This window comes from Akebia trifoliata, chromosome 11 (genome assembly GCF_017979445.1).
Source record: "Akebia trifoliata isolate Shusen 1 chromosome 11, ASM1797944v1, whole genome shotgun sequence".
Taxonomy (NCBI): domain Eukaryota; kingdom Viridiplantae; phylum Streptophyta; class Magnoliopsida; order Ranunculales; family Lardizabalaceae; genus Akebia; species Akebia trifoliata.
Genome location: NC_141385.1, coordinates 37133035 through 37149901, shown reverse-complemented (window position 1 = coordinate 37149901; position 16867 = coordinate 37133035). Strand labels below are relative to the sequence as shown.

Here is a 16867-nt window from a genome sequence, read left to right as displayed (position 1 = left end):
TTCAAAACTTATGTTGGGAGGGAATGGTTGGGCCCAAACACATTTTTCGCAACTCTCATGAGATTTTTTTTTCCCCCTTTGAACTTCTTCATCATTTGTCTAATTAGAAAGATTGACTCGATCATTAATCATTATCTATATTCAAATCCTTATTAATGCAAATTAAAATTTGGGATTTGCCTGTTAGATTTTTACACATGCAAAATCTTAAACATAAAACTTTAATAAATTATGATTTTCCAATAGGATCTAATCTATAGCATACTTCAAGTATACTATTCATTCAATTAATAAAACAAGTTAATGGTACTTACCTTGTGCTATCATAAAGTCATTGATTCAATATCGTTGGAGATGTGCCTTACAATCCACGTGTTCCTCGAAGCTTTCAAAACCCCACTCAAATTAGTCATTTCTTCTAGACACACCTTCTTCCTTTTCTCTATGTAGATCGGCTAGAGTTCTAGTGATTGATAGATATCACTCTTTTATAACTCTCTACGTTGTGCATTTTCCACACTTAGTTCTTTATATTCGTGTATTCCAATATGGGATCACTAATCTCTTTTATAGATGAAGATTGAAGGCATAGTGTTATTCTTTTAGTAAGATTCCTTTCCATCAAGATATATTAGTAAACTTAAAGAATATCTATCATTCTATCGATATTGGGATTCCTTAAATTCCAATACATTTTATGTGTAAAATTCTAGTGCAATTAAACAACCAAAAATCGTGAGATCAATGGGTCACACGTTATAGAATTCTAACATTGACTCGACGAATCTCGTTCCTTCATTTAACTCTATCTAAAGTCATGTCTTCTACTTATTAACACGTATGAAATATGTGATCTAAAAAGAACTAACAATTGTAATGCTTTTTTTGTCTCCATATTTCCCAATTATTGAAGAACCTCAAAGCCTACGCGGAAGAGTCAAGTGTAAAGTTGGTTATTTTAAAGGTAAGAAGGCACTAAACTTGGACATGATGTCACGTCAACTTTTATGATATGATAGTTAGAGTGAAAAATTACCCATTGGGGATTAGTTGAGATGGTAAGGAAGGATTGAGTATGCTCTCTAGGTCCTGACTTCGAGTTTTTATATGCCTCTCCACAGCAATGTGGCTATTTAAATGGTGTCACGCGACAAGGTGTTTGTTGAGATGTGACACCTAGGGATTAGTTTTGATGTATAAGATTGTCCCATGGGTTGGGCAAAGCCCAATGGATCATGGTCAGCTTGTTAGACTTAGAGATACCTTGTTCCAAAAATAAAAAAAGGGAGTGCTCCAAATTTACAAACACCTTAGAAGTGTAAGAAACTAACATTTAATTTCAAATACGCCTCCTCGTTGTTGTCCATTAATTTCTTCCACTAAGAGATGGAAACATATCTTGTGGATCCATTTCAAAATTTGCAAGAACCATCCCCAAGAGAAAATAAAAAAGGAGAAAAAATACTTCTAAAAGAAAGAGTAGATTACGTTGGGAACTTTACTGGATGAGAATAATTAAAACATTTTTTGTACTTGAAGTCGCCTGGATAAAAAGTAGAAAGTTAAAAAAAAGTAACTAGAAAGAAAGTAGTTTTTGAAGAAAATAGCTTTTATAAAGTAAAAAGTAATTTTCTTTTGCCTTTTAAAAAGTAAGGATTTTTTACTTTTTTAACGTAACTTTCAAAAATGAATCCAAACATACTTTTTAACTTTCAAAAGTCAAAATATTACTTTTACGTGTGTATCCAAACGGGCTCTTAATAAACAAGTAGTTTTGTCTTTTTGACAAGTTGAATGGTTATAGGATCAATATGGGTGATCTAAAGTCTTGGATTGGTCCCTAAGGAATTTTTTTTTCTTCCATAAATACCCTATTTTAAGGAGAGGCTAATTGTTTTAATCAGCTTATCCGTCGAGGAAGATTGAGATAAGCTTAATGACTTGACAATGTATTGATGTATATGACCAGATGAAATGAAGTTTATCTTCAACTTTTGACAAATTTTACCAATGAAACTACAGAAATAGATGAAGACTTTTGGTCTAATTACATAAGCAAATTCGAATTTAAAATATTTACATAATGTTAAAATTTATATCGTGAATCTACTTTTATACCCTTTCATTTTAAAATCTTGATTATGTAATTTTAAAATTTTAAGGGGCATAAAGGTAAATTTACAAAAAAAATTTACATAGCAGGCAAGGAAATTTATGCGGCTACATGAATATTTTAAAAGAGTCAGTGCCGGAGTAATATTGAAATTGACATCGTTTGGAATACTGGTGTGGAGAGAACCATGAATGCTTCTCACTCATATCTCAATAAAAAGCATCTATGGTTACACATGCATCCATGTCAGAAATGTCTGAAACGATGTCAATTTCAATGTTACTTCAGCCTTTTTCATTTTAAAAACGTACAGCTGGTTACATAGTTAACCAAAACCTTTTGATTTTTAAGTTGGCCAAAATCTATCCCATTTTTTTCCTTAGATGCTCGCTTTTGGAGGATATTAGGTTGTAGGGACTGAAATCATGATCAATTGCTTTACAAAATTAAAATTGTTCTTGATTTAAGAACACGTTTCTTTCAAACGTTTAAATTATACAATATCAAAATTGTGGAAATGCTGCATATCTATGAATTTATGATCCTTCAATATTTATTTATTAAATTTTAGATGTTTAGTATTAAAACGGTAAAGAAGAAAAAAACAAACAAACAAACAAAATTTTGGAAAAATTGCAATTTCCTTCAGTCTGAAGAGAACCATTCATGATTCTTGGTCCATTAGGCAATGAGATCTAATCGAACTATATTTTCTTAACCTCTCATATTCTTAATCTTTCATAAACCTAGATTAATATATCGGCATATTTGCCAAAACATGCACCAAAAATCGAATAATTCCCTAAACGGAGTACTTTTGAACTTATTACCGAAAATGCTAAATTATAATTTTCGAAAATATTTTATTTTACCAAAACGGTACAAATAGTAATTTTTATAATTTTAATATCGAAAATACCCTTTTTTATAAAATAAAATTAAATTAAAAAAATTCAATGACAATGGGATCATTTTGACACTATACAAAAATTAATTCTGATCTCATGTCAAAGAGATACGATTGACATTGAATACTTTTTTAAAAAATTCAGTGTCAATGAGCTTGTGTTGACAATGTACAAAAACAAATTTTGATGTCATGTTAAGAGGATCCTAGTGACATTAAGCATTTTTATTATTATTATTTTTTTTTTTTTAAAGTTTTGTCAATGGATCCTTTTGAACCAAATCATGTTTTCACATTGTGCATTTCCCTTCATCTCTCAAATATATATAGGAGGGAGAGAGAGAGATCTTCTATTTTTCTTCATGTTGTGCATTATTTCAAATAAACAGCCACTGAACTCCCAAATTTAAAAATTAAATCCAATCGAAAAAAATGTCCATATATTTTAGTCTTTTAGTTAAAAAAGAAGAGCATTTTGATATTTGTTGGACGGTATATTTTGTAAATACAAAACTCTCAAAAAGCAATTATCCTTGCGTAATGAATGTATTTCTAATAATGCAATTATGATTTTTGATACTAACAAAAATATCATCCAAAAATTACCAAAAGGAGAAAAAATAAAGGTATTTTTGAAAATCCAAAGTTGTGGAGTAATCTAAGGGTCCCCATGAGGTCTCAATGGCTTTAGCATGAAATTTCTTTGTTTACAGAATTCTTGGCTCACATTATCCAGGTTTGACCAATCTCATTAACCCACATGTATTGAGGGAATTCCAAAATTTACAAAACTACCCTTGTTAAGCAACACATGTCATGCAGTGCAGAGACTGTGAATGATGTGACAAAAAACCCTTGATCAAAAAATTTTCTCACTTTATTATTCCCCTATATACGTAGCTTTTTGTGATTTTATTTCCTTGTGAGTAAATGTTAATTATGAATAGGGCTTAAAACGGGTCGATTTTGGACCAGATATGATTGTGCCCATATCCATATCTGAATGTTTTATCCGAATATGAATCTGATAGGGATCATACTAGCTAAAACCATATCTGAACCATTTTACTTTCATTAAAATCATATCCGGATTCGATCTAACTGAATTAATTGATTCGAGTCGGATAATGTCAAATCATTTAAAACCATTTCAAATAAAATTGCTAAAATATGACTAAAACTTAAGACCTCTCCATTTTGAAAAAAGTCTTGGCCACTACACCCAACCGTTGTTGGTTGATCAAAAATTATTTAAAAAATATTACAATACAACTTGCAAAGTAATATATCATTTCAAACTTGGCGGATATAAGGATGAAACTGTATCCGACTCGGGTTTAAGAAAATCAACCCATATCCAAACTATATTTTAATTCGAATAGACTAGATGAAACCAAACCAGCTAAATTCGGATTCGGATATCAAATAAAATCCATATCATTTTAAGCCTTAATTATATGAAAACATTGTAAATGGACTTTTCATAATTGAATGACATTCATTATTAATGTGATTAAGTTCCTCTGTGGGCTTTTAGAATTACAAGGATTCATACTTGTTTTAGTTAGTGCTCTACATGAATTTGATATGTGTTTCGATCTAGAAAAGCCCAATCAATGGCCAAACTCCGCCTACATCAGTACTTACATACTCCACAAATTTTGTTTACTCTTACTGATAGGTCTTTTGATATGCAAGTGCCTCTATATATATAATTTTTTTTTTACAATATGAATATGTATTCGTATCAATTTGTTCAATAAATACACTTACTCATTCTCATTTGTAGGGAAATGGAAAAGCATTTAGTGTCGGGGGTGATATTGTATCACTCATCAATTTTTTGACAATAGGTAGAGTTTTTCTATATATTTCTTACCAATATTTGTATGTCCTATACATTTCCCCCCAAAACAAAAAAAAAAATACAATTATTTATTAGATATTTAGCTTGTTCCAATTTTAATGCAATAGTGGACGTCAAGCACATCATCATTGAAGCCTTATCCTAATGATTTGGGGCCAACCTTTTCTAATGACCTTCTTTCTCTGTAAATTAGCTCTATCAAGATATGTATTCTTTATAATCGAAATCACTTGGTGAATAAATTGGGTAGTAAATTTTTAGTAAAAAGTACATAATACAACTTGGGGGAGGAGGGGGGGACTTTATACTCCATTTTATAAACTTTTTATATCTAAACGGTTCCTCATCTCCTTATATAATATTTTTGAAGGAAAAAATCTATCATTTTCGCATCATCTTAACATACTTAGTGTAAACAGCCCAATTCAAGTCTTCAAATTGGATTAAGTGGGGTCCATTTCAGTGGAGCCCAACTCACCAAAGCTGATTTCAAAGCTAAATTTAAGCTAGGCCATAGGTAACCCACAACCTAAAGGAAATTTTCTTAAGGCCGTGGATCACTCATAGCTCATGCCTTTTTTTTGCACATAACCTTGGGTAGGTTAAATAGTCAAGCAAAGATTTGCATTCCAACACCCCTACCCAAGACATATTCGGTTGAGCTTATTAAAGCTCATGTGCTTACAAGATTTTCTTAGGGGAAATAACCCCTTAAACATTTTCTTAATGACTTATTCTTCAAGAAAATCATATTTCTTTCATTCCTTACTCTTGTATTAAACCCCTACCATCTTCCAAAGCATAGGCTTCTTAGTCTTCTACCTCTTCTTCTAATCCTGACTCCAAATCAATTGTCGGTCTCCACTTAAGTTGAATTACCTCCCTAACCATGATTTGTTGAGATTCAATAGAAGTAATTTACTCGAGTGCCCCCAACCTTGCTTACCATTCAAAGAAAATTTAATGTAATTTAACCATATTTCAAAGGCCATGGTCATCTTGTCTAACCATAAGAAAACTCTAGAATTTGTGTGCAAAGATGTTTTTATCCCTAAATTGTTAGAAGCCTAATTAAGTAAAAAGTCTAGAATGTTTAAAAATCAAGTACCAAATTACATGTCATTTGGCCTAATTTTCTGCAAGTTAACCCAAAGTCAAATGTCTAGAACAATTTTAACGTCTAAAATTCTCTAGAATCTTGTTGTCTTTTACAATCCTATCTTTTGTTCATCATGATTGCTAAGACTCGTAAGAGTGTAAAAGGCAATCAAGAACAATTTGATGAGGGAAAATTGATGTCATTCTTTATGGTTTTATTGAAAATACTGAGAACTCTAGGATTTTGGATAAGTATATCCCCAAGAGTCTCCCAAAAACCTACAAAAAAGACCCATATCCAAAGAAAATGAGAGGAGAAGTTTTACGCTTTCAAACTCTATCAAATTTTTTTCTCTAAGCTCTCCAAATACCACAAAATTCTATCCAAATACTCACATCCCTCTTAGAAGCGAAAAATCAAGAAGAGCACCAAGATGGAGTGCCACATTTATTTTTCTCTATAGTTAATTTCCTCCTCCAATTTCCCTTTTCTATCACCCCTTATTCTTTATTTTAGGCACCTTTAATTTTCTAGCAATGTAAGTCTTTAAGTTTCTTAGGTTAGAGGCTAGGTTGGTAGAGAGTAATACCTCATTGTGAGGTAATCTCCCCCTATAAGTCCTTAATAAACTCCATAGTGAGCATTTTAGTTCCGTAGAATAGTTGTTCCTTATTTTATTTCAATTCCTTGCAATTTAAAATTCTTAGTTTAGTTTCTTTTCTTCTTTTCTTTATGAATTTTTTATCAGTAAGTTGGGGTTTAATAGGAACCCCCCCCCCTTTTATTGATAATAAATGTAAGATCATACAAACGAGTAAATCAAACATTGCAAAAGGTGACTTGAACTTAAGACCTCATTCTTTTTTAAAGGGAGGACTTGGCCACTATGCCCAACATTTGTTGGTTAGTGGCAAGAGTGCAATTCTTTAAAGACTTAAGAGCTAAAGAGTAAACCCTCTATGAGGTAATATTCTCTTTATAAGTTCATACATGCGTACACAACATGCGCATGCTCACAACTTCCAAATGGCTATGAGCTAAGGTGTAGGTCCTTATAGATCTCTATCTGGCTCTTAAAGCCAACAAAAATAAACTCAAAGTGGACAATATTTTCATGCATAAGGTCTTGGCTTCACTAAGGTTTTGTTCAATCCATGGACACTACCTATGGACCAAACCAACAAATAAAGACTCCAAAATGAGCTACTAAATAGAAAATAATGTTTGGGGACTCACAAATGTGGAATTCAAGTGAATTTCCATCCAAGTCCCAAGCCCACAAAAAAATCCAATAAGCACCTAATTCTAGTAGTGGTTTGCTCATTACTTCCATCTCTCTAATTTACAAATAAAACTATAGTCAATTTTTTCTATAGTCTCTCTATAATCGCCTCTATCTTCAAAACCCTACAAAATTAGTTTTCATGCTTCATTTTGTGGTCATACCTTTGGTAACCATCAATAGATAGGAACAAGGTGTCTAACACTTTCCTTGTCCTTTAATCGAACCTTCTAACATAGTCTTTAGCTAGACACTTTATTTATCCATTGAAAGTGAGTCACTATTAGTCTAAAAAGAATTTCAAAACTCATTTTATGGTGTTCATTCACTCCTAAACTCTTTGAATGGTGACGACTCCAAAATCCTTTGTTGATGAGGATGAAAGTTCTCCTTTGAATCTCCACATATCTACACTTAGGTCATTCAATGGAGATTGTAATCATTTCAACTATTTTTTATCGTGAACAACGAATGGAAAATGATATGCTCCTAATTTTTTTAAATTTAGATATATTTTTTATTTGTTTCGATGATTTATAATTTAAAAAATGAACAAACAAAGTTGGCATTCTAAATTTTTTGAAGAATTCATCATAACTTTTCATTTGTGTGTCCATTTCTTAACTATTATATATGTATTTTGGGTATTTCGTGAAAATCTATCTAGCATCGAAGTTGAAAAAATTTGTTCAATTATTGTAAAATTCAACTTTTTTGTCATCAAGTTCAACATTTTTAGTGTAGATCAGTTTAACAATTTTTATTATTGAGTTGGGCAATTTTTAAAAATTTGTTGAGTTGAACATTTCTTATTGTTGAGCTCAACAATTTTTATTGATGAGATCAACATTTATTTTTAGAAATATTCATCTCAACAATAAAAAATGTTGAACTCGAGAATGTATAAAAAGTTACAAATTCGACATTGTAAATGTGATTTAGATTTTTCTTTCTTTTTTACTTCGATAATGAATAGATGTTCTCAAAATGCCCAAAATGAATATATTATAATTGTGAAACAGGCACTCGAACCAAAAGTTATGACGAAATCTTTAACAAACAAAAAAAAAAAAAATAATCCCAATTTCATTAGTTATTTTTTGTTATAAATCATTGAAATAAATTGGATTATCAAACTAACGCCCAAAAGTTAGGGATTGTCCCCTCCCACAGGGTCTATTAAGTAATTTCCCCAAATTTTAAAGTAGTGAGAGAGACTGTAATGAAAATTAACACAGGAGAAGTTTCTATTTTTCATTTTTTTTTTTTTTTTACTCCTTACTATGCAAGTGATGCCTCATGGTGAAGCCCAATTACCATCTTAAAAAGGAGTATAGATGAAGTAATTTGACTTCACTTCGTTAAAATTCTTTAATTGTCTTATGACCTTAATTTTAACATTTTTTTTTTTTTTTTGGATAGTCAGGTTATTGGAGTTTTGGTCCAATTTACTACCGAAAACTGCTCAACTTAGTCTATGTAGTAGCTACATACAAGAAGCCCCTGGTGAGATTCACGTGTTCAATATTATTTCTCTTTCTAAGTTGGTAGAGATTTTGTTTATAGGACAATACTGTCAGGGCCCGAGAGTACTAGAGTCACACAACACGAAAAAAATGCCATGAGACCCACTTTTGGGCTTGCTGACTCCATTAATTCTAGCTGTTGGATCTGAGCTTCTTTTCATTGTTAACCAAGACAATGGTTAAAAAGCATTTAGGGTTTAAATCCCTTGATAAAAAAATTGCTCAAACCAACAGCAAGAAATCATCAATCAATCTAATTTTTTGGAACATAGGTCCACCAAAGAGTATACCATTCATTTTAATTTTGAAAGTGGTAACTAATCATTTTTGGGGGATTGACGTAAGAGAAATTTCTCAAAATGTGATCAAATTTTGACAAAATTCCCATTCCACACTATATCATTTATGAGCTGCAGTGGCAGATCAATCCATTGCAATAGGGTACAATTTCAGAAGTCCAACTTTGAAACTGGCAGACCACTTCAAAATCTCGATAGAACCCTCTTGGCAACAGGACATGTGGCTTTTATTTATTTATTTCACACCATTATTTTTTATCAATATTTGGGATACCTCCTTAAATATGCTGCGTGTAATCCATAGAAGAGGGTTCTACCAAAATTTTGAAGCGAGCTGCCTGCTTCAAAAAAATTTCCCAATTTCCGCCTATTGCAGCGGAAATCCTTTCCCTTGTTGTTGCCTCTGTAACTAAAACTAGTGGTTGAAGCTATGGTTTACCACTAAAATGGTATCTATAGTGGTGGATAAAAAAATCCGCTTCTATAATTAATTTTATAAATATATTTATTTGGGGATGGTTCAGCAGCCCTAAAGTTTGCCAAGTTTGGAGCCAAACATTTTTCAAATATGGGTTAGAAGCTTTGGAATGTGCTGATTTTTTGTGAGGATGATCTCTATGATGAGGAGATCATCCTTACTAAAAATCAGCCTAATCCAAAACTTCTAACCCCATCAAAAGTGATTTACAAAAAATGTTTGGCACCAAACTTGGCAAACTTTAGAGCTGCCGAACCGCTCCCTATATATATATAGCATTTAGAGGTGGATTTTTTCTTTTAAAATGTCCACGATAAATTTTTTTTATATAAATATAAATACATATTGAACCTACCAAATTGAAAAATACACACCACAACTCTAAAAATTCCAAGCATCAAAGTTACTTCAATCACTACTTGGAAGATAACATATCCAAAATAAATAAAAAGAAACTATGTAGCTTTGAGGTGTTTTTTATTGTGTTTTCTTCAAACTCCAATATATTATACCTAACAAGAACTTGAGTTTATTTTTCTGACTCACATGAAAGAAATAATCAGTGGATTCTTAACTATAAGTGCGAACTTCCCTTGGATTTGCTCAAGTTCACGCAGATATTTGTATCCTCGTCTTTTGCACCTCTCAAAGAAATCATCAAAGCAAACCCATTTCAAATTTTGAAAAAAATGTAATTCTTTTAATGTATATCATCATTAAGAACAATCCACAACATGGGTTTTTAATAATACAAAACCTAAAGTAAAAAAAAGAGAACAATTATACCAGCCCATTAATGCATATGTAAGTTCGATTCCACAATGGCTCAAAAACCTTTCTAGAAGAAAAATTATATTCGTTCATTACTATGTAAGCATCTAATTATGATTAAATTTATAATAAAAAAATTGTTCATGAGACCCATATTGGTTGAAGTTTCCAACTTATCAATGATGCACTCGCTATTAGGAACCTCATACACAAGGTGTACCTTGATTTCAAAATTAATTGTGACCAATATTACTTTAGAAATAATTAAGGAATGCAACTAAGCAAGAGGAACCAGAAGAACATACCAAACCCTTAAGTTCAATATTTGTTTCAAAATCACTCTTACGGCAATGGTAAATAACTCCAGGTTAGTCTACCAAGAAAATCTGTTTTTGTAAGTGTCATATGTTTCCAGACTTCATCCAAACTCTAACTTTTGCAAGCTCACCATTCATTTTAATTCCCAAAATGTGAACATCAATATCGTAGGTTTTTCAAGTGACAATCTCGCAGGTTCAGGTTCACTACTTTTTAGCGAGATCGTCACTATATAAACCAGCAAGATTGTCCACTTGAAAAAAAAAACTAAAAATTATCAGTGATCTAGCTACTTTATAGCTGCGAGATAGTCACTTGAAAAACCTACAATATTGATGTTAACATTTTGGGAATTAAAATGAACAGTTAGCTGGTATGGGAATTTCGTCGTCTTCAGCTCACAAAATGGTAATTTAACCTAACAATAACCCTTTTTATGGTCATTTTTATTAAGAAAATACCCTTATTACTCTAGCATTTTTTACCTTCTTTGATAACCCATTTTAGAATTAGCTTGTGATCATGGCTTCATGGGGTGATGACCACTAGGGTCCTGAGTCCTGACGCCATTGTCCTTGTTTATATTGTTATTATTCATATTGCTTTCATTCTAACGGAGAAGCGTGGTTGAAGGTTTCAATTCTTAATGGAATTGTCATGGGTAGTGGTGCTGGAATATCCATTCTTGGGAGATTTCAAGTTGTCACTGAGAATTCTGTACTCTCTCTCTCTCTCTCTCTCTCTCTCTCTCTCTCTCTCTCTCTCTCTCTCTCTCTCTCCATGTGTGTGTGTGTGTTTGTCTGCGTGTGTGTGTGCACGCACGCCTGCGTGTGTGTATCCTGAAACTCAAATTGGTGAGGCACGATTTCTTCAGGCTTGAATCAAATGGAGTCACAGTATCTTTTGACTCGGATTGGTGAAGCCATTGATTTGGGCTTGAACTTGAGCCACATTATCTTTGGACTCAAAGTTTTTGAAACCATGGTATAATTTCTTTGGACTTGAATAATTGCTTGAGCCTCATTTCTCGGATTTAGATTGGTATTGCCACGTTTCTTCAGGCTTGAGAAATTATAAGGAGCTACAGGATTTTTGGACTCGAATTGGCTAAAGCCATGATTTCTTCGGGCGTGTTGTGTGTGTGTGTGTGTGTGTGTGTGTGTGTGTGTGTGTGAGTGTGTTTATAAAATCTTTTATTTAAGATGTAGATGTGAATTCTTGTACATGTAGTCTAAGTTAGAAGTATTGGTCATTGACTTCTGCAGGTATTCTCTATGCCAGAATCAGTATTGGGACTTATCCCAGATGTGGGCGCATCTCATTTTCTATCAAGGCTTCCAGGCTTCTTTGGTAATAATTTTTTAATGCCAACCGTACCACAGCTTAATTTATACATGGACATAGTCTTGTTATAACCATCATTCTGGCACCATGTTTCATCCGATCCTCTGCAAAAAATTAATTGATTGATTTGTATCACTCCACTTTCGTGTATTCATGTTAACAATGGCTTACAGGAGAATACTTAGGGCTCACTGGTGCTCGGTTGGATGGCGAAGAAATGCTTGCATGTGGCCTTGCAACTCACTTTGTTTATTCCAAGGTATTTATTTGTAGAGTCCATTAACAAATGGAATACTAATGCTAATTTTGAAAGGAGGGTGCACCCTTTTCATGTGATTATTATGTCCATATATTATGAGGCTCATATTCTCTTGGAGTAGGATTTGAAGGATTTTAGATGAATATTTCTTGAGGATTTCTTATTCCAAGAGGAACTTTTATTTAATTTATGCTTGAGTGAGTTGTTTAAATGTGTTGTAATTTTTTCTTGTATCTTTGTAAGTAGCTACCTCACTCAACCGTTGCCTTTCTTTTTCTTTTTATTAATAAAACTAGAAGGTGGCATGTGCAAACACACATCTATCTGAAGGGCTTAATTGTAATTCAAAAATATTAATTAAATGGTGATTTTGAACATTACATAGTAAAAAAACTATTTTTGTAATTTTAAAAACTAACAAGCATGTGATGTGAGGGACATTGATTTTTTACCAAAGTAACCCCAACTATATTAAGTTTAAATGTTAACGTAGTGGCATTTTTGGAGTCCAAATTTTGGTACAGAACCACTTCTACTACGCCTTCTCTTATTATAATAGTAAAGACAGGTCACGGTGTCCCATTCTTATAATAAAGGTAAGGTGTCTACATGGAATGCTTTTGTTGGAGTTTGAAACACCTGGAGCTCTTAACCAAGCCATGCACACCGCCCAATGTGTTTGAACTCCAACAAAAATGTGCCATGTAGACACCTAATGTTGATATAGGAACGGACACCTTTTGGATCACGACTCTTTTTTTAAAGGGAAAATTACCATTTTGTGAGCTGAATATGGAAAATTTCCGATTCTTATACACTGTTCATTTTAATTCCCAAAAACATGTTTTCCAGCGAGATTGACAATTTTATAATCAGTGATCTCGGTGAAAAAAATACCTGCCATCTCTCCGTTAAAAATTTTCTCTGTTTTAGAAGTAAAGGATTGTATTAATGAGAAAAAGCTGATATAGAAAGAAGTAAAGGAATAATTTAATTAGGTTTCTATTGATGACAGAATTTGCTGGAAAAAGCATTGTGTGGAATGAATTCTATGGAGCAAACTGTTGTTTCTGAAGTAATCGATGGATTTGCAGATAGAGTATCTCTGAAGCAAGAAAGTGCTTATAGTAGGTATTCAATTACTATCCTCAGTCTTATAATGTGTGATTAATATAAGGAAAGACTCAAGGAATTAAGAATTTATATCCTTAGATTCTGATTCCAGATTCCAATTTGGATTGTCAAAATCAGATTATGCCCAAAATTGTACTGTTTCTAGGAACAGATTTCAGAATCTCCTTTTGCTGACTTTGTTTCATTTAAATCACCTAAACTAGAAAATGCACTTTTGCTAGAAATACTTGAAACAGTTTTTATTCAATGTCACAAGAAACGGGTTCGCCCCATTTCTGATTTCTGATTCTTATTATTGGATAATTGCTTTTATAATCCATATATGTGAAATGTAGTATCAGATTGAAATTGGATTATCGGAAATAATTGGATACTAAAATCCAAACTAAATGCAACAATACTATATGACTTTGAGAATGATTTGCAATGAAAATGCAGGCTAGGGATTATCAACAAATGCTTTTCGGAAAAAACAGTTGAAGAAATACTATCTGCATTGGTAAGAAATTTGATTTAAATAAGAAAGCTTTGATGATTAGGATAATCAATTGGTTCATTTTTTTAACTTTTTTCTTTGATTCTATTATATATTAGCCTTCTCTATTTGATGTAATCATACATCAATTGAGCTATTATATATGTTTTTCTTCGTAGTCACTTGGTATTAAGGTTAATTAAATTTTTTTTTTCTTTTGGTACTCAAGAGGAAGCTCACATTCTTTGTTACAGGAACTTGAAGCTTTAAATGGAGCAGATGAGAAATGGCTTAGTGCCACAATCAAGTCTATAAAATCTGCATCACCAACGTGCCTTAAATTATTTCTTAAATCGGTAACAAAAAAAAAAAATTATGGTATAAAACAGGATTGAGTTTCATTATTATTCTGATAAATCAAACAGAAAAAAAAAATTCATGTCAAATTTGTTTTGGATTTTGTTGACATTTGATATATCAGATCAGAGAAGGCCGGACGCAAGACATAAGTCAGTGTCTAATCCGCAAATACAGAATCGTTTCTCACTTGCTACGTGGAATGATCAATAGGGATTTCTATGAGGTCAGACAGAATTATTAACTCATAACTAGAGCTTGGTTCATTATATATGTTAGTTGATTTTCGAAAATTGCCCTTCAAACACAGTTTCCATTTTTACAATCAAATTTTTACCAAATAAGAAAATGTTTTCGTAGTTAACTTTTTTTTCTATTTGGTAGAAATTTAATTCCAAAGTTAATAATTTACTGTTTTCGGAATTAAAATGAATAGTTTGCTAGAATGGAATCAGCATTCTAAAAACAATCTCAAATCAAATGCAGGGTTGTAGGGCACTTCTACTTGACAAGGACAAACAACCTAAGGTACCATTCTCATCATCATTGAAGCCTCATATAAGAAAATTTGGGATCAGCTCAGCTGAAGGAATTTGTTCATCCCTGGAATTCTGTCTAGAGTTACATTTTAACATAATATTTCTGATTTCAGTGGGAACCTTCAAAACTGGAGCTAGTTAGCAATGAAAGGGTGGATTGGTATTTCGCCAAAGTCGATGATGAAGATTGGGAAGATTTAGAGCTTGCAAGTAGATCCAATCCTATTGGCATTGGTAGAGCTAAACTCTAAGCACCATCAACGTAGAATGAACCAATTTATTAAGGATTGTGTATTTGTCAGATTAGTATTCGAGATATCTATTAATGTTAGAGCAAGTTAAAAAAAAAAACCTATCACCTATCAAATTCTAAATGGGTTAAAGCTGGTTTGAAGTTAACCATCGTTTGATGGCTTTCTATTGTGCTTAGAGAGTGATTGAGATCAATAATGATGAAGAAAAAAAGTTATGATTTGCTTTGAATTTAATTAAAGAATTCTACTTTAATATTAAATTGGTACATGGTGGAGAACAAGGTTAGGTGGTCCGAGAATGAGACTTGTTTGAAGGTGTCAATATTTTCAGGGAATAGTAAGTTTGTGATGCCCAAAAATTCTAGTCCACGACCCGAAACATAATCCGTGAGTCAGGATGTAGATCTGAATATTGAAGGTCAGAAAATTTTTATTTATTAAAGGTATATAAAAAGTATGTGTGATTTTATTCGATTTTCAAGAAACCTTGATATGATGTTAGATTCTCAAACCAATATATTTTCATAAAAAATACAGTAGTTACAAGTTATAGATAAAATATGAGAGAAAATTTCAGAAAAAGCTAGTAAATGTGTGTTGCCCAATTATGGACAAAACAAACCCATTTTAAAGAAATGGTCACTACGAACAACACGCTCACTATTTTCACGAACGGTCAGTGGGGTTGGAAAGCTAACACGTAAACCTAAAAGTTTTGTGTTTTGATTATTTTCAGGAAAAAAAAAATTTATGGGAGAAAAATAGACCAAAACATAATATATTTACAAAGACTGCAAAACTTCATATTCCAATGGTTTCTTTAAAAAAAAAAAGACATAAAATTTAATACTTATCCGATTTTGATTATTTTGCCCATTTTAGAAAGATATTTTTGACCTCTATCAAACCACAATGGTAGAATATTCTAAAATTAATAATTTATTGAATTAAATTTAATTTATATCCGATCTGCTCCAAACTCAAAAATAAATAGTAAATAAACATAATCTCAATCCATTATTTAAAGAAATTAATAAGACCAACCTAATATTCTTCTTGAATGACTAGTCACATAGAGTTCACAAATAAAATAAAATAAACCACCAAGTGTTTATCAATATTTCCACCATTTATTTTTACATAAAATAAAATTGAAATAGAATGATTGCGAAGATAAAAAATTTTGAAATCTAAATAAGACACCTTCTCAGGATGAGTATCTAAAAAAAAAAAATTGAATAAATAACGTGAGAAAAATTTTTGTAGGTACTACTATACTCTCCCATAATTTAATCGAGATAATAATCATATCGAGCAAATGAAGAATAATTGTAAATCTTTTATTGTGTAATGGATATAAAAATTAAATAAAGAAAATATGTCATACAATGATAATTCATGCAAAGGTTTTTACCCACATAACACGAGGCATGCATGCACTAGATCATAAATCCATATAACGTAGAGTTTTCCATGGGACGTTTGGGGCCTTTCACCCTAGGGCACTCTGACTCATTTTTGTTCAATCAAGATTTTTATCAATCCATTATGCCAATGCAACAATATCATTTTTCAAATCTCATTATCATGATACATTCATCTTTAATGATTCTTCTCCCATAAATAATATATAAAAAGAAACACATAATTTTTCTTACATAAAAAAAAAAAAAAAAAGATGCGTAGGAAACTATAGTAAAATAAAATAACATTATTATACGAAAATATCAAGAAAAACATATAGGTATACACTTATCTAATATTATGGTCTAGAAATAAAGTATATTTTAAACCTTGATTATATGAAGAATTTTATTATTTTATTCGAGAACAAATGACTTTAGC

General features: G+C 31.8%; 1 protein-coding gene across 3 annotated transcripts; it reads left to right on the top strand.

Moving 5' to 3' along the window:
* The first annotated feature begins 832 nt into the window (after positions 1-832).
* Positions 833-15240, top strand: LOC147391474 (3-hydroxyisobutyryl-CoA hydrolase 1-like). Of its 3 annotated transcripts, none has more exons than XM_086417428.1 (12): positions 833-964; positions 4810-4873; positions 8691-8774; positions 11294-11377; positions 11926-12010; positions 12178-12263; positions 13279-13394; positions 13836-13896; positions 14127-14228; positions 14354-14455; positions 14716-14757; positions 14882-15240. In XM_086417428.1, the coding sequence occupies exons 4-12, from the start codon at positions 11318-11320 to the stop codon at positions 15017-15019; spliced, it is 792 nt and encodes a 263-aa protein (XP_086273554.1). In that variant the 5' UTR covers positions 833-964; positions 4810-4873; positions 8691-8774; positions 11294-11317; the 3' UTR covers positions 15020-15240. The 3 variants fall into 3 exon arrangements, with proteins under 3 accessions (XP_086273554.1, XP_086273552.1, XP_086273553.1); XM_086417426.1 differs by having other exon boundaries at positions 914-964; positions 8695-8774; XM_086417427.1 differs by lacking the exon at positions 4810-4873 and having other exon boundaries at positions 930-964; positions 8695-8774.
* Positions 15241-16867: the final 1627 nt, after the last annotated feature.

Coding starts and splice junctions, on each gene's coding strand:
- LOC147391474 (XM_086417428.1), top strand. CDS start 11,318: ATGGGTAGTGGTGCTGGAATATCCATTCTTGGGAGATTTCAAGTTGTC. Junction 12,011..12,177: donor AAGGCTTCCAGGCTTCTTTG/GTAATAATTTTT, acceptor AATGGCTTACAG/GAGAATACTTAGGGCTCACT. Junction 14,758..14,881: donor ACAAGGACAAACAACCTAAG/GTACCATTCTCA, acceptor TTCTGATTTCAG/TGGGAACCTTCAAAACTGGA.